The 18,207-nt window shown below is 36.2% G+C and overlaps 3 protein-coding genes across 6 annotated transcripts in view; 2 read left to right on the forward strand and 1 right to left on the reverse strand.

The window, feature by feature from the left end:
* Positions 1-294: 294 nt before the first annotated feature.
* Positions 295-4,687, forward strand: LOC117396802 (peptidyl-prolyl cis-trans isomerase-like 3). 2 transcript variants are annotated; one of them, XM_034909038.2, is made up of 6 exons: positions 295-374; positions 755-829; positions 929-1,022; positions 1,456-1,523; positions 2,062-2,180; positions 3,899-4,687. In XM_034909038.2, the coding sequence occupies exons 1-6, from the start codon at positions 372-374 to the stop codon at positions 4,023-4,025; spliced, it is 486 nt and encodes a 161-aa protein (XP_034764929.1). In that variant the 5' UTR covers positions 295-371; the 3' UTR covers positions 4,026-4,687. The 2 variants fall into 2 exon arrangements, with proteins under 2 accessions (XP_034764929.1, XP_058861738.1); XM_059005755.1 differs by lacking the exon at positions 295-374 and adding an exon at positions 463-560.
* Positions 4,688-5,702: 1,015 nt separating this feature from the next.
* zgc:101858 (uncharacterized protein LOC449555 homolog) lies at positions 5,703-13,197 on the forward strand. Its single transcript, XM_059005753.1, has 8 exons — positions 5,703-5,869; positions 6,916-7,086; positions 7,200-7,378; positions 8,251-8,344; positions 8,590-8,659; positions 8,857-8,893; positions 9,702-9,765; positions 10,389-13,197. The coding sequence occupies exons 1-8, from the start codon at positions 5,843-5,845 to the stop codon at positions 10,545-10,547; spliced, it is 801 nt and encodes a 266-aa protein (XP_058861736.1). The 5' UTR covers positions 5,703-5,842; the 3' UTR covers positions 10,548-13,197.
* Positions 11,631-18,207, reverse strand: part of LOC117396881 (collagen alpha-1(XXVII) chain B) — a 155,717-nt gene continuing 149,140 nt past the window's right edge. For all 3 annotated transcript variants that reach the window (XM_059005748.1, XM_059005745.1, XM_059005747.1), the window contains 7 exons: positions 17,913-17,948; positions 17,162-17,188; positions 16,952-17,017; positions 16,578-16,746; positions 16,099-16,208; positions 15,479-15,697; positions 11,631-13,686 (listed from right to left, as the gene is read on the reverse strand). In XM_059005748.1, the coding sequence (XP_058861731.1) occupies positions 13,540-13,686; positions 15,479-15,697; positions 16,099-16,208; positions 16,578-16,746; positions 16,952-17,017; positions 17,162-17,188; positions 17,913-17,948 (774 nt within the window). In that variant the 3' untranslated portion in view covers positions 11,631-13,539. The remainder of the gene's footprint in view (positions 13,687-15,478; positions 15,698-16,098; positions 16,209-16,577; positions 16,747-16,951; positions 17,018-17,161; positions 17,189-17,912; positions 17,949-18,207) is intronic.

Genomic DNA, 18,207 nt, shown 5'->3' on the forward strand with positions numbered 1-18,207 from the left:
CTTTACTGGTGTAAGTAAAAGTCTCCAGTGATAGTAAATGAGGATTTTGCTCCTTTGATTACTATGTTGTGGATGGTTAAGCAGCACAGCGCGACCTGTTGCATGGAACTGTGCTTTAAAATCCCATAAAAGGCAGAGTGTGTTACATTTAACCCAGCATTACAGCATTGTATTGCACCTAATTCACTAAATTGTATGGTTATGTTAGTAAGTGAGACAATGATTCAAACAAAACTGCTGCATGCATGTAGGTCTATTTACATTTTCTACAACGGAACACTTGCCTGTTTTGTCTGTGGTGTTAGGTAGGAATTGTTTAGGTGTAACACCCACGACACCTGGTGTGGATATTTGGGTATTTTATTTCGAGAATGGTAAATTGCATTATTTCTAAACGCTATGTGTTTTAATATCCTTTCCAACATGGTAATGTAGAGTAGAGTGATAATGTAAGTTTCTTAGTATTGTTGAGAAGTGTGGACCCGCGTATTTATATGAGTCCTCTGAGTTTAGAAACTGGTGTCGGTTGTACCACAGTAGATGCTATGTATTTCAAATTTGTAAGTATATAAATTGTAATGTTCATCATACTGTATAGATTGACATATGTATGACTTTTATTAAACAAGTTTTAAAATGAAATGATTATTGTATAGTAACGTATTGAGAAAACAACTACTATGCAATGAATCCGTTTTTATGACAAACCCCAATGCATGAAACACATTTTCGCTTTTACGTTTCTCTCAATTAGGCAGTGACGTTGCACTCAGATTTGGGAGATATTAAAATCGAACTTTTCTGTGAACGAACGCCAAAAGCATGTGAGGTGAGTAAACACAGCAATTCAGGGATTACATTCAGATCTTGTGAAAATTGTGTTCCGGTATACTGGCTTACTAATTTGTTGTGTTGTTGTAATTTCCAGAATTTTCTAGCACTCTGTGCCAGTGGATTCTACAATGGCTGCATTTTCCACCGGAACATCAAAGGGTTTATGGTACAGACAGGCGACCCCACAGGTAACTGTCCCAGTCCAAAGTCCCGTATGCGACATAAATAAATACATGCATAAATAAATGAGCTGTACACGTACTTATTTTTCATACTTACCGCCATAACGTATATAAAAAACACAAAGGTGTTTTTACCTGGCCTATGTGTTTCATCAAGTTACCTAGTATATGGTATAATTGTGAGGAAACTCTGAATCTTTACCACAAGTTATTGAGAGTATCACAATATGTGTACGCTGTATTTAAAGGCATTTGTTTGTCTCGCTGTATGTCAAACTAGCATCTTAGGTCATGGAGATTTAGCTTTTTCGTGACATCTAATTTAGTATTTACTGCTGTAGTGGGGGACAAATGTCACTGACACGCTGTATTTACAGCCATAGTCAGATGGGTTTAAGTTTGTAAATGTATTTTCCAAGCCCCTAACTTTCTTGCAAAGGTACAGGGAAAGGTGGAACCAGCATTTGGGGACGGAAATTTGAAGATGAATATAGTGAACATCTTAAGGTAAGTATTTATTTCTAGTTAACCTGTATTTCATAATCTTTTACCTCAAAATCCTAAGTTATTTTTTTTACGTACTAATGTAAAAACAAGCTTCAGTAATTAAAATAGGATCCTCTTTGTGGTTTACATATTTTTAGAGACACAAGTGCTGTATGTTTGGTTTTCATGACCTTGTTAAACATGGGTCATTATTTTACACTTGTACTAGGCATATATTGTATACAAATAGTTACTTCTCACTTATTTTTTTAAATTTAATACACCTAAGTAGAACGGATGTGTGTAGGGTGAACAACTGTGACTAATATTTGTGATCACCCCAAAGATTACTAAAGTGGGTGTAATGTGAGATTTGTCTTATCAGACATACCTAGAATTTTGGTAATTTACCCTACATGACTTGTGTTTGAAATATTAATATATTGCAATAAAAATGCAGCTTGAAAGACATTAACAAATACATGTGAACCTATGTCTATTGTGATTACTGGTTGTGATAGGCCTAACTAACAGATGTGCATGCTATAATTTATTTCAGCATAATGTCAGAGGAGTGGTGTCCATGGCAAACAACGGCCCAAATACCAACGCTTCGCAGTTTTTCATCACATATGGCAAACAGCCTCATCTTGATATGAAATACACAATATTTGGAAAGTAAGTCTCAGAAGAAATTCTTAAACATTCCTTTGAGGTGCTGCCTTCATATTTTCAGTGCAGTAAGTAGTAGTGAGGCCTTTTAACTTCAATATTTTGGTTTCTGGATGATAAAGACCCAACACTTTGAGATAATGACTTTAAATTGGTATCAAATTTGATCATGGGTTTCGTACAAGAAAAACGAACAATTCTGGAAGTTAATTAATAAATCTGCTGTCACCTCAGAGACCACTTAAGGTTCTACTGACTTCATATACAGTCGCAGACAAAATTATTGGCAAACTTAATATAAGAATTCAATAAAACATGTTATTGTATAAGCATTTAGTGAACATTAGCCACTAATTTGACAAAGACTAAAATACACAATTTCTGGTAGTTTAACAAACAATCTTTATAAAAAAGAACATTAGCAGTTTAAAATTTGTGTTCATGACAAAAGTATTGGCACCTTTACATTAAAAGTGTGTAAAATGTAATATAACTAATTAAAAAATATATTCATTGATTAGAAACCATTACACAGTAATTTAGCTGAATTATAAAGTCAACAGCCAGAAGAACATTTTTGCAACACAGCAGATGGTGGTCAAGACAAAGGAGTTGGATTCACGTTAGAGAAAAGCACTCGTAGCAAACTTCAACAAAGGAAATGCCTACAGAGCAGTATCAAAGAAGTATGGAAAACCAAAATCCATAATCGGAGCAATAATCAAGAAGTACCATAGAACAAATTCAACTGAAATGCTTGAAAGAAGTGGACTTCCAAAGAAAATTGAGTAGAGCAGGTAGAAGAATCGTCCGAGCAGCTAAACAAAATCCAAAATTAACAGCCAAGGACTTAAAGAAAGATTTAGAAGCATCAGGTATAATAGTGCACGAAAGAATTCGTTTATAGCCACCTGAACACAGAAGAGCTGTGTGCACAGAGACCTCGCTGCAAACCACTTTTAAACAAAATTCATAAAACGAAACGTCTAAAACTTGCCAAGAAATATGAACAGGAATCTGAAGCATTTGTCATCAAAATGATCTAGTATTGTGCACAATACTCATTAAGTGTTTTTCTCTTGCGTCCCATTTTCAAATCAAAATAGTAACTGTTACCGTATATACCTATAATAGCAATTTCAAAGTAGGCGATTTGAATGACATGCGCTGTAGCTGGCAAATGAAAGTGCACAGTCAGTCTTGATGATTGACAGTCATTTAAACGAATGAGAGCATTCTAGCGCTACTTCAGCCAACGAGATCTGTCAGGACAGGATGAAATTACTGACGGTGAAACTACACTAGCCTATTAAGGAACCACTGATTTGACTGACAGCAACCCCTAGCCATTCAGAGCAGAAAGGAGACGGAACAGACAGCAAGTATAACAACTACACAGACTAGAGATGATATCTTAAATGATTATTTTTGGTAAGAAAAAAAATAGCGAGTGGCTTATCCTATATAAATGTATTTCAGTCTAACTCATATTTTTTGAGAATTAGATGTGTAATAAGCTTTAGCAATTTAAAATCGAAAAGTAGCAAGCCTAGTCATAACATTCCTTTTGTAAAAATTGCCCTATTTGAGCTCTAGGGGCAAAGAAGAAAACTGAAATCATTCAATATCTGCAAATGAGTATTGCAGCTGTAATCATTGTTTTGCAGTCATACCTGTGTAAAGCTGTAGGTGTTCTGTAATATGATGCTCTGCTTTTCTTGTAGGGTGATAGATGGATTGGAAACGTTAGATGAGTTGGAGAAGCTTCCGGTCAATGAAAAGACATTCCGCCCATTGAATGAAGTTCGCATTAAGGATGTTACTATGCATGCTAACCCATTCGCAGCCTAGCGTCTTCCAGTGGCTGCTTTAGAAACTGCTGTGCAATGCTTTTACTGTCAAGGAAACATCTACGATAAACGGGGAGAAAAACACCAGGGAATGCTGTTTATTAAGGTTGTACCACTCTTTACAAAGGATCCTTTCCGGAAGAGAGAATGTATTTTATATGTACAGTATCTCACAGTGTTCAATGTGAACCAGTACAACAAGGAACATGTTGGTTTAAATGTATTTAATTCTGTCCCCTGCTCCAGCCTGTTACATGGCCACGTAGTAGAAAATTAGTTAACTGGAGGATTAAAATGCCTCTGCATCCTAAAGTATCAAATAGAAATGAGCTATTCAAGCAATGGATGTTCAAAATAGAAGACAGCGTTAAGTTATAGGGTCTTTAAGTGCATGTCCCAGCTAATACCATAGTCACTCCCTGTACAATATCAAAAAACATGTATACCTTGTTAAACCCAAGTTGAACCAAGAGAGCTTTGGGTCATTTCATTCAGACTAGGCGAAGCTGACTGTCTGTACAGTATGAAGCATCTCACTTGCGTAACTGTGTAATGTATTTTTTATTGCAGCTTTTGATAACCTCAATACAAATGTTATTTACTTGTATCTGATAAAAAATGAAATTTCCAGGTTTTGTTTTAAATAAACTTTTTTTTTTTTAATGCTGAGTAAACATTGAATTCTTACATTGTCATTTCTGTACAAGAAGATAATTGAATACTACCAGTATCCCAATGGGTGGAAAAAGAGTATCTTTCAAGAGACATACCATTCTTAGTAAATTATAGTAATCTCTATCCTTAGGCACATCAAAAAAAAGGCATGTTTGTTGTATCAACATGTCTTTTGTGTTTTGATACTTCATATGTCTGATTATTGGTGAACTGCTGATCAGTTCTTGATGTATTTAATTTTTGCAATAATTAATATAGATGAACCTGCTTTATATAAGATTGCTGTGCAGGCGTAATTCGTGATATTAAACGGGTTTCACATTACCAGTGCGAGAAAAAAATAAAATTAACGGTGAATTAAAGAGCAGTGTTTTAATACTGAACATTTAGTCGTTCTGTACATTTAAACAGATGCATAGAGTTTACTACAGGACAGATGTTTTGTATCATTAACTGAAACGAAACAGTTTGTGTCATTATGTTAAAAAAAGGCATGAATTGTCGGCTGATGAGAGCTATCAATGAGGCGTTGCACTTGGTGTTTTATTTTTGTATTTATTATTGTGTGTGTGTGTGTGCATTTGTACAAAACTCACCATCGTAAAGAATACATGTGGTGACGTTGGTGTTTTGTAAATGAACTGTATCCCGTTAAGACCGCCCACGCAGCACAAAGGCTGCACAAAATGTCAGTTTATCAGCCGAGGTGATTATTGGTTGTTGCGTTGGACGGTAAGTCTATCCTGTGGTTACTTGGTAAAGTCCACGCAGCATTTGACAGGCTGCACACAACGTGACAATAAGCGGGTTTGTGAGATGATATTAACAGGTAATTTCTCAAAGAACCTATGGTGCACGGCGAGTGATTTTTGAAAAATCGTGATAATAAACCAGATATGATAATAACGAGGTGAAATAAAACGGGTTCGTCTGTAATATGTAAAGTAAAATGAGCAAAACACCAGTATAACATAGAATGGGCTTTTATTATTGTTAATACGGTATTTGAGAGGTTTCAACGCGTTAGTAAGGGCGGAGACACGTACACTCGCTAACTCCATGTACTGTAGATTTCTCATTCAGCAATTAGTTAAACTACTGTTAACGAGTTGGACTCGGGGCACTTCGCGTTTGTAACTGGACATGGCAGCAGAAGCGGCTCCGTTTAAGGTAACGTATGCAAATGCACACGTTCTTTTAAGTGTCCAAGTTGAACTGTTTAGATTTGTACATATGTTCTGACATTGACAACACCAACAGGCGATGGAACTGAAAATAACAAGCAGTGTATATTGCGTCATACAAACCAACGTGATTGTTCATTGCTTCCAGTAGCTTGACATATACTGTTGCAAATGTTTCAACTTAAGAAAACAAACCAATATTTATTAAAAAAACAAAAAACAAAAAAAAACCCAAAAAACCACGAGAATCATTGGCCATACCGTTTTAGAAAATATTTATTATTTCAGCGATTTAGAACCTATTAAGCATTGTGAAAATATTTGCCATTTTGTATGATGTAAAAAATGACTGCCCTTCACTGTACTCAGGTAACCGTATTCACGTTTTTTGTAATTGCTCTTATTTTGAAATCGTTCTTATACATTTATCGTACTTACAACTTGCTCTTAATGGAATTTAATCTTATAACCATTTTTTTAAAGTTTAACTGCTCTTAGTCGTAATCGCTGCCAAACGCAATTAATTACTGTCTTTTTTATTTTATCATTTGAATTTGCTCGTACTACTGATTTTATTGTATTCTATAACTGCTATTATTTGTAATATGGTACTTTGTATTGTGATACTTTGTAACAACTGAAGTCGCCCTGGATAAGGGCGTCTGCTAAGAAATAATAATAATAATAATAATAATAATAATAATAATAATAATAATAATAATAATAATAATAATAATAATAATAATAATAATAATAATGCTCCATTGCCCAAACCAGTCAGTGATAGCCAAATGGCGACATTGAAACCAGCCTGCCGCAAACGGGTTTGATCCCGTGGTGAAGCCTGTTTGCATTGCAAAAACAATTATGATAAGCATGACGGAGGAAAACAGCTAAATGTAACTGGAAGCCATCCACTTTACAAACGGTAACACGTCAACGATGGCACGCGAGGTTTCAAAGGTCATGACTGAGTCTGTTTGTGAACACTGGTTTCTCATAGGACTTGTTACTTCTGCTTGAATTTCACAGGTCTCCTCTCTCAGTGGGAAAGTTGCGCTTGTCACTGGTGCCAGCTCAGGAATAGGGGCTTCAACAAGCATTTTGTTTGCCAAGTTGGGTGTTAAGCTGGCACTTAATGGACGAGATGTGGAAAACTTAACAAAGACTGCCAAACAGTGCAAGGACGCAGGACAACATGAGGTGTTGTATCTGAGTGTCTGTAATAATTCATACAGTAACTTCTAGTAATGTTCTCTAGGTATATTTCATAACAATGTATCTTCCAATAGCTTTCTTGTTGTGACCTCCATTAGCCACTGCTGGTACCTGGTGACCTGACAGATGAAGACACTGTTAAGAAGACCATTGAGAAGACTATAGCTCACTATGGAAGACTGGATGTGCTTGTTAACAGTGCTGGAATCCTCGTCATGGGAAGCATTGAGACAACGAATATGGAACAGTATGACAGAGTCATGAACACCAATGTTAGGTAAAATATAACGGTCATTTTCTTAAAAATAGGTTTTAGACAGCTGTTCCCAAAGTGAGGGGCCGAAACGCATACAGAAATATTGATAACGCTTTATATAGCGTGGCATAAATTTATATTAAATAGATATGCAATTGTATATTAAATTTATGTTCAGTTATTCTTTGTTACTTTCCATTAACATTTAAGTCAGATTAACTGTATTTTCAATAAGGACATGTAAACAATGGGAGATTATTACATATTGTCAAGGGTAACAAAACGTAATATAAGTGGACGTGATGTGCAATTACATTTTCAATCGATATTTGGTTAACATTTAGCAAGAAACCAGCTGTTGCATATTAATTTGACATTAATTTAATATGCAATTGCATAGCTATTTAATATTAATTTATGCCACGCAATATAAAGCATTACAAAAATATTTCCTCCAAATCATCCCTGATACTTGACAAAGCAGTTTTCCTAAGGCCTGGGGATCCATGCATTTCCATGAGCGCTGCTGTTAGGTGTTTGTGGTTACTGGATTTCACTTTAACACTTACCACATTGACAATGCCTTTGCTAATAGTGTCTTTATACATTCAGTGAGGGGGATTGTAAGTAACACAGATTTCACATTTATACGGGTTCATCATAAAACAGGGATCCTCGGTCAGGATGTCATGATGGGGAGCAAAAGCCAAGAAAGAAAACTACAAATCTTTAATAACAAATTAATTCATAGTTTATTTTATTCATTTCACTGTTTGAACAGTATGTAAAACATATAAGGATTTACTTAACTTTGCCCTCCAAAGTTGATTGTATTGGAGTAAAATGAACTGAAATGAGTGCCAATTTCAAGTAGGATTTTTTTTTTCTTCAAGGTCTGTTTACCATCTCACCCACCTTGCTGTGCCACACCTGATAAATAGCAAGGGCTGCATTGTGAATGTCTCCAGTGTAAATGGGCAAAGATCTGTAAGTACCAACGCAAACAATCTCCTTTTTTTATAACTTGGTTATTGTAAGGCAACCACACTGCCATATTTCACAAAATAGCCAGCCAGATTCGTCAGTGTCTTAACACCACAATGCAATTTGCACTGGTTTATTTTTTAGTTTCTTGGTACTAATTTTGGAACATGAAAGCTTTTATCACGTTGCGTTGTCATCACTGGTTTTCTAGTTTGGACTTATCATCTTTGTATGTGTTTATACTGTAGTTTCCGGGAGTGCTGGCCTATTGTATGTCAAAATCTGCAATTGACCAGTTCACGAGATGCACTGCTTTAGGTAAGATATTCAGATTAAAGATTCAGGTTAATATGGAGTTTGTGTGTATGCGCTTCTGCTTTGTAAACCAGGAGGGGTATCTAGATAACGTATGTTCTAGATCTGTTTCATTAGGCATATTTCATAAATGCTATATGGTTGAAAAAAGTTAACCTCAATCCATTTATCTACAGTTAATATTTAATGTCTTCTTTCAGAACTGGCTTCTAAACAGGTGCGTGTGAATTCTGTTTGGTAAGTTAAATTGTATTATTGCAGGGCTTCTCAAACTCGGTCCTGGGGACCCCCTGTGTCTGCTGGTTTTAATTCCAACTGAGCTCTCAATTACTTAACTAGACCCTTCATTGAACTGATAATTTGCTTAATTAGACCTTTTTACTTGTTTTCAGCTCTTAAACAGTTGCAGTTCAAGTTACTTATAAAATGTTTGAACTAACTTGACATCTGCAACTCCTTAAGAGCTGAAAACAAGTAAGGTGGTCTAATTAAGCAAATTATCAGTTCAATTACGGGTATCGTTAAGTAATTGAGAGTTGGGTTGGAATGAAAACCAGCAGACACAGACCGAGTTTGAGAAGCCCTGTATTATTGTGTCGTGAGAATTAAAGTCATAAAGTAAATTAAAGGGGCAGCAGTGTGGAGTAGTGGTTAGGGCTCTGGACTCTTGACCAGAGGGTTGTGGGTTCAATCCCCAGTGGGGGACACTGCTGTTGTACCCTTGAGCAAGGTACTTTACCTAGATTGCTCCAGTAAAAACCTAACTGTATAAATGGGTAATTGTATGTAAAAATAACGTAACAATTGTAAGTTGCCCTGGATAAGGGCGTCTGCTAAGAAATAAATAATAATAATAACTATAGTATGAAGTTTTGGAAAATGTCAAACTTCATTTTGTGATTTGTCAGTTATGTTAGCCAAATATCTTGAAAAAATCCAGTTCTGTTTTAGAAATCTTGGAGCAGTGGTTCGCATCCCCTTCCCATTTTATGAGTGTACAGGTAATTTAAGATCATTTCAAAATGCCAGTTTTATTCCCCTCCAGTCCTGGTGTAATCATCACTGAAGTGCACAAGCGGGCAGGTCTTGATGAAGAACAATATGCCAAGGTACAGCCAAATTTTTTGTGTTTGTATTTCTCCTTTGGCCATTTGTCATAGAGAATGAACATCAACATAAATTCTGTGCATTTATGCCCTGACAAAACAGACCCTTTACGCACTACATTTGAACAGCTTGTAGGACTGGCCTATATTCCACTGTGGGCAAACTACAGGGAAATTGCCCACTCCATATTAAATATATGATGCAGGCAATTTTCCGCTGTGGAATAAACAGCCCAGTGAAATTTCACCCATAATAGCATAATTAAAAAAAAACACCAACCTCTTGTAATCCACAGTCAAAGAACCAACCCTCTTTCTTAGTTATGATTCTCCAGTTAAATATCAATATATCTGACTTGCATGCTTACTTTCTGTTGAAATGGTTTCTTCATAAAATATCCTAGTTTAAGGGACTTGCAACATGAAAAGAGTAAAAGGAAACAGAATTACAGTGTGGTATCACCTTATAATTGCATCATCACGGGGAACAGGGCACAAGTCTCTGTATTACAATATTAACAGATGAAAATACCTTTGATAGGGCAGACTGCAATACAGGTGTAGAAATAAGTGGACTAAATGTTCTGTGTCTAAAAAATGTATTTGATGATTTGTTTGAATTCCAGTTTCTAGAGAAATGCAAAGAGACTCATGCTCTTGGAAGACCCGGAGAAGTGGATGAAGTTGCTCAAGCAATTGCATTCCTGTCTTCTGACGCAGCTTCCTTCATCACAGGAGTGAACTTACCAGTGGATGGGGGGCGGCATGCAATGTGTCCCAGATAAGAAGAGCAGGAATGCTCATGTAGTCTGCCACTAGGGGGCAGTATTGGTACATGAGATTACAACCACATCTAGAATGTATTGTTGTACTTTCATTAACAAAAAAATAATGCATAATGCAGGTGAAAGAACCCCCAATTCAGATTTGTTTCTGCTTAGTTTTCAGAAACTAAATTACAAGTATGAAATTCCTTGTAGAACAGTTTCTAAAGTTGAGCTTGAGGGGCTAATAAAGGCTTTTTTGTTAAGTGTTTGTAAGTCTTGCTACTTTCCTGGGGCAAGCGCAAATACACCGATGGAGCTGACCAGCTGGAATGAACATGTATGGCTGCTTATTCAAATTCACTGCCAGTGGCTGTATGTGAGGCTCGAAGTGTAGAAGCAGCAATTATAAGCTAAAAGCTTGAATTTCTGTTGGCATAAAATATCGTCATCCACATAATGTTGACAGTTCAGCTGAGTGGGTTATTAACATACATATAGCCCCACTGCAATGCACTGTGGGCCAAATGGACTCTTGAAAGTACAAGATCTGCATTTCCATTGCCCAAACCCTGCACTCTCAGGGCAAGCAAACTGGTCCTTTCCTCCCTCAGCAAGCCAGTTCATTTATGTCTCTTTCTCACTGAGAAGCAGTCATGTACAATCTCGTTAAATTAATTACTGCAACATTTATGTGTGTTAGACTGTAAGTGTAAAACATTAGTGTGTCTTTGGAAATGCCTTGCACTGTTTGGTGTGTTTTGATAATGGGTAAATATTTCAGCAAAATTATAAAACTAAACTTTAAAACAACAAACACATGAAACATCAATACACAGCGTGTAACTCTCTCCACTGGAATGAGACTTGTGCACCACAAATATTCAGCTCTTTCAAATGCTTTTAGTACAGTAAATACCTCTCACCCTGGGCTTTGGCAAGGTATAAAGCCAGATTGACTTAAAAAAATGCATTCATAAGAAAAGTAGCTGTATGGATTCTAGACATGTTAAGCAAATGAGAAAAAAATGGAAAATGTAAATGGAAAACGGCATAAGTGCAAGACTACAGTTTATGGAATGAATTTTAAACACTAAAGCCCAGTTCGTTTCAAATATTTATTGAACATCTGAAAATTGTTAATGCAAGACAATGGAAATTACTGAAGACTGTGTATAGCAGAAGACATTAGAGCTACAGGAAGTAGGACAGAGCAATGAAGATCGCTGTACTTATTTAAAAAGGCAATGTTTGCTTAAAAAAAAAAAACCAACAACTGTTTTTGGCTGTTATCTCTTAAATGCAGACAGAATTATAACTACAAAATAATAATAATAATAATAATAATAATAAAAAAAACAATGAATGCTACCAGATTTGTATGTTTAAATGTGAGGTATTTTGATAATTATTTAAAGTATATGTTACTTGAACAGATGAAATGGATAAAAACAGAACTTTTCACATATTCTTCATACTGTTCTTTTTGTTAACACGATAAATGCAGAAGCACAGAAAATATTCCTGGTACAGTACAGTTCTGATTAATAGAAAAACACTGACATTTTTTTCCTTTTAAGCACCAAATTTACATATTATAGCAAGTTAAATTCTATAAGTAACTTCAGAACCTGGTGGGTGCTGAAGCAAAAAACAAACACATTTTTTTTTCACTTTTACCTAAACAAAGAAAACCTTATTAGGTTAACATAACCACGTTTTCAAAAACATTTAAATAACATTAAATTAGCAGGAAGGGATCCACTGTATACAACAAAGCTTGCACAATTATACACAGTTTGTTTTCAAAACAAACAAAAGCTTACTATTAAAAAACTAAATCTTCACTAAAGTTTTTTTTTCTTTTTTTAAGATATTAATTACAGCAATTGGGGGTTATGTACAAAAGAGCTGAAAATATATATTTTTTAAAAAGTTATGTTTTAAAATTCCATGTAGATTTTAAGTACAAGGTTTTGCGGCATGAATGGAACACGTCACATTAAGACCTGTTTTTTCTATACTTTTTAAAGTTTATAAAAATATTCCCTTAATTAAAAGGCACTTAAGTTAAAAGGCAGTTATTGCTCAATAGTGCGACAGCACTGCTGACTTAAGACACAAAGCTCTACACAGAAATCTGTGGTTATAACAGCACCAGGTAATGTTTTTTTTTTTAAATATGTTGAACGAAAAGCTAATGAGAAGTGGAGCACCATATATTAAGAGATGGGAGGTAGACAGACTATTAGAAAGAACCCCTTAGGAGTCACTCCTAATATGTATTTCTTTTCAATAATTATTCTTTACATCAAGAATTTCTAAATTCAGGAATACTAATGATAAAATTGGGAATTAGCTTAAATAATTAGCCAGGCAAATTCAAAACCTACTTGGCCAAAGCCTACTTGTTATTAGAATGATCTGTGGGTGCAATGACTGGGCATTAGTAAAAGAAAATCACGGATTCTACTTTTGGATGCATCCAAATATGCATATATATTTATAAATATTTTTTAAAAGGAACCCCTGAATTGCCTAAAAGTTATGCACAAAAAAGCTGATTTTTTAAAAATCTCTATTGCACTGTCAAATTATTTGTTTACATAAAGATATTTAACTTACAAAATTACAAAAGACTTAAAAAAAACAAAACAAAAAACAAAAACAAGATTTTTGTCCCAGAATGATTCTTTGGCAGATGTTGAGATTGGATATCCACCACACTTTGGCCAAAAATAAAACATTTTCAAAGCGCAGAACCGTTTCACTGTAGTTTCACTTGTCCAAGAAGACGTTGTATATCCTCTAGTTCTTCGATAGCTTCCCATTGTTTCGGTCGTCATGTTCGACTAACCCTTTTGCAGCTCTTGCAGTTCACACGTGCTTTAAAACAGACTAATTCTGAAAACTGGTTGGAAGGGATTAATCCACACTGGTCTTGAGAAAAATGTGCTGTTAAAAAGACCCAAGCTGAAAGAGATATGACGTGGTGTGCTAGCCAAGCATAAGTTTATAGGAAACAAACAGGTCCAACTTCTAGGTGGTAATGTATCCCGGGCTTCGTTGGTGGCAGGTTAAATACATCTACAATAGGAAGCAGCTTTGGGTCCTGGGTGTGAAACACAAAATGCGTCTGATGCCAACGTCCATCTTTAATCTAGAAAAATTAAATAAATCAGATAACTGCACAGTTACAACATTTATCCACCGAGTGGTACTGTGTCACATGTATACATCTCATTTAGTAGTAAAACTAAAAGCAATGTTAACACTTTCATGCATGGTAACCTCATACAAAAAAAAGTTAACATTCCCAATCATTTTAATTAGCAGTTTTTAAACTATAAATAGCCTGGCCAAACGACGGTCGGGAGTTCAGGTCGAAGCGACAGACAAACAAACCAAGTGTGAGAAAGCGAGCGGGTCGGGAGAGGGGAAGAGGGAATGGGCTCGCCCCAGGTTTGGCTGCCGGAGCGGGGCTGAAGGGTCTCGTCTTCCGGAGAAAGCCACAGCTCCACATGCTGTAGGAGCGTTATATCCAATAGCCTTATAGCGAGGGAGCACTGTATATTATATATAATGTGTCTTTTTTCAGCTATTTTCAATATTTCATGCATGAAAAAAACAGTTAAGAGGAAGTGATTTGAGATTATTTTGTTTTATCACTGACCAACAAAATTCAGCAACCAAACCAGGGATTACTCTACATCTGTTTCTATTTACTGCAATAAATTAGGAATTAAAAAGCTCTTAGTGTGGTGCTCACCAGGAATGCATAGATATGTTGGGTTACTTACAGTAACCCTGGTTCCCTGAAAGAGAAGACGACCACCAACAACAACAACATTACATATGGGATATGCCTGCCTATTGGTAGGTATTTTCTGAGCTCTCTATACCAGAGATACCGATAGGCCCCTTCCTGGGATGACGGCCTCGGTCCCGCCTACCGAGGGATTAAAACCGTCAGAAGCCATTTCTCTTTTTGCATCAAACCCATGAGGGTGACCGATGCGACCTTGCGGCTGGTGGTCGTCTTCTCTTTCAGGGAACCAGGGTTATGGTAAGTAACCTAACGTTCCCATTCAATTTGAAGACGACCACCACCACCAACAACAACAACATCATTATGTATGGCAATGTATACCAGAGCCGTCGTGGGAGAAGGAACGGCAGCATACGAGGGACACATCAGAACCATATAACCCAAGGTTAGCGGTGCGAGCGTGCAACCTCAAGGACCCTTGTGCCTACTGAAGGGAATACGTAATGTTGTTGTTGGTGGTCGTCTTCGAATTGAAAGGGAACGTTAGGTTGCTTACCGCATTGGTTGCCCTCATGGGTTTGATGCAAAAAGAGAAATGGCTTCCGTGGAATGACGGTTTTAATCCCTCGGTAGGCGGGACCAAGGGCGTCATCCCAGGAAGGGGCCTATTGGCAGCTCTGGTAGAGAGCTCAGAAAATACCTACCAATAGGCAGGCATATCCCATGTGTAATATTGTTGGTGGTCGTCTTCGAATTGAAAGGGAGCCACAGTGCAACTTGGTGGCCAAATCTTGTAAATGCACTCTTGTTTTTAAAGACAATTTCAATGTAAAATCTGAATTGATGATCTGTAAACTTGACTGCCTTCTAGTGAAAATTTGACAGTTAGAAAATATTTCAAGCTGTTCATAAATGGTGGTTATAATGTATACTGTATACGTCTACAGCACTGCATACACATATATGAAATATATATTTGGTTCGGAGCTGTGCAGTTACAATATATATAGGACCCTGATATTGATGTGTTACAGCCACGTGTATTTCTATCAGATGGAAATGATGGCATATTATAATTAGCTACACTGTTTTTATTTCACTATATATTAGAAGACAATATAATATCGAGTTCTGTGAGATACAAGGTGATTATCAGAAAGTCTAATCTAAGGGAGTTTCATACCCGGCAATCGTCCTCGATGATGTCTGGTAGATTCTGACCTCCCGCCTCAATCGTTTGCCCATTCCATGACTTGAATTTGACAGCATTTTTTGCAGGTTTGTCAGATTTCCCATATTTCCAGACCGGAACGTTCAGACAGTGGATGATTATATGCTGCACAGCTTCCGAGCTTAACAGGTGCAGAAAATTCATTTGGACACGGCCCACACCAAACTCCAACTATCAAAAAAAAAAGAAAAAAAAAAAAAAAAAAAAAAGAAAAAAGGTTTTAATTATCTGAAACAATTTGGCACAGTGTAGTGCATTAACCCAACACACGACTTAGCACCTGCACCTTTACCATATCCATATAACATAAATGTTACAACAAAGTTTAATTAAATTCTCGGCTACTGTATAAATGTATTGCAGGATTATCAACATGTTATTAGATGCTTTAAAAACAAGTTCAGTTATCTGCAGGAAAGACCACATCATAGGATATTAAGTAGCTGCCAGCTATTATACCACAGCTTTTTTATGACATATATTTGGATATGTTTTATTATTATATTTTAATTGTGCTTCTAAGTGATTTTTTCTGTTTTAAATGTTTTTTTCTTTTTTTACTTGAACAGTACCTTGGAAACAGAGACAGGTTTGAGACATGTCTGTCCACCACTGGTAAAGTTACATGTCACCTCAATGGTGTCCGAGGAGCAGCCAAGATTTGGGTCAATCCAATAAGTGCCTAAAAAATGAAGTCATAAAAGAAGGAGGGTTACCTTAAGAATATATATTTTAAAATCTCTACATTTAGTAAGAATGAAAAACCCTTAAATACGTTTCAGAATTAAAAATGCATTGTATGAGAAAATAATAAAAACTCCAGTATTAATAATAATAATAATAATAATAATAATAATAATAATAATAATAATAATAATAATAATAAAAAAATATCCAAGCACTAATATCACTGATGAAAATAACCAAAAATGTGTGATTCTAATTTGATTGTGATTATTACACAGTGCCATCTAGTGGTTGAACATTATAATTACAGCTCATTTTTAGGACAATCTTTCTACATGTACAAAAGTACACTCTGTGTCCTCACCATCGCTCATTCTCTGTTCGCAATCCTTGAGGTCTCTGCAGATGCGTGCAGGGTTGTGATGGGTTCCCAGAGGGTTTTTGATGCTGTGGATCAGGTTACTGAGGTAGTGCAGGGTCTTAAATATCTCTGTTCCCTGGTCCAGCATTGGAAGGTCCAAGTTCGGATAGTTCTGGAAAAGAAAGGGGTATTTTACAAAAAGCACATCAAAATCACTAAAAAACAAGTCCTGAAAAAAAAAAAAAGTAAAAAACTGGTGTCATTTTTAGTTTTCTAGCTTTAATGTTATCTGTGGAAGTGTTAATTCAAATGCAAATAAATGAGAATTCAATATACAGGATCTTAATAATAAAGAATATTTTGAAAAAGTATATTACCTCTGTCCTGAGTGCTGTGTTTGAGTCAATAAAAACTTGCAGAGCAGCACCAAGGGCTTCGTTTTTCTAAAATAAAATAAAATATTTAGTTATAAATATAATTTGCTACTTCCAGCAATACTATTTGTGGAGACATTAAGTTAAAATTTGAGGCTTTGAAATGTGTTTTTGTTTAGTGTCAACAGTAATTTTGTTTTGGAATGTACTTACAAGTGTTAGTGACATTCCTGGAGGACCCTAAAATAAACAAACAACAAATTACAATAAACAAACAGGAAATTACAAGGATTTCTTCATTAAAATGGTATCACACATTTGGAATACTGCCATTTACACAACCCCCTACTCAAACCCATAGAACTCAAGCACTGCTGGTCATGAAAATAAACTGGATAAGTCATCAAAATCAAAGTGCTGGCAAGCTCAAGACCAGTTCTAAAAACGAAGCCAGTAAGACTATTTTGCTGCTTTGGGAAAAAAACGGTCACATCAGACAGCATCCTGGCAGCGGGCGGGCGGGGGGTGGGGGGGGGGGGCAGTCAATTACAGTAGTACCACCAATGACCACAAGGTGTGCTGTATCTGAAGCCTGTAAACCCATTATGGCTACTATTTGATAGCTTCCATCCTTGGGATTATTATTAACAACAACTATACCCATGGGTTCCTCACACCGCCTGAATTGCTGTGTTCTCTAACTGGACTGGTGAAAGGTTTTGTTTTCACAGAATAACTTACGAGGACAGTTTTAGCCACTCTAAAGCGTAACATACGGTGTCAGCAGTCGTACACGAAAGGTAATTCCCTTTCTTTGATTCTGAATGTCAAGATAACAGCAAGAGGTTTAAGGCCACGGTTTCAGCTGATCTACAACAAGTTAACAACAGAACAGTGCTCTATTGGAACATCTCCCTTGTGTGATGGCAGACTTCTCACATGCTCTGAAGTCACAGATACATACTGGTGGTCCAGGGGGTCCACGTGGTCCTGGTGGTCCCTAAAAGAGGAAAAGGAAGGAAAAAAAGTGAGCACCTGTCTGCAGATAAATAGGATTAAAATACTGACACACAAGAGTAACCCTCATTCTTTTAAACCTGGAAAAAGGTCTTGTGTACTTAAAGGTTTCACCACTTTTTGTAAACAAGTTTGTTAGTAACAACCATTTCTGCCAAAGCTATAGTCCTTAAAGATTTGTTACCTATTAGTTTTATATCTACAAAAATGTGTCAATTACACATTGGATAAGTAGCGTATAT

The sequence above is a fragment of the Acipenser ruthenus genome, chromosome 31 (genome assembly GCF_902713425.1).
Source record: "Acipenser ruthenus chromosome 31, fAciRut3.2 maternal haplotype, whole genome shotgun sequence".
Lineage (NCBI taxonomy): Eukaryota > Metazoa > Chordata > Actinopteri > Acipenseriformes > Acipenseridae > Acipenser > Acipenser ruthenus.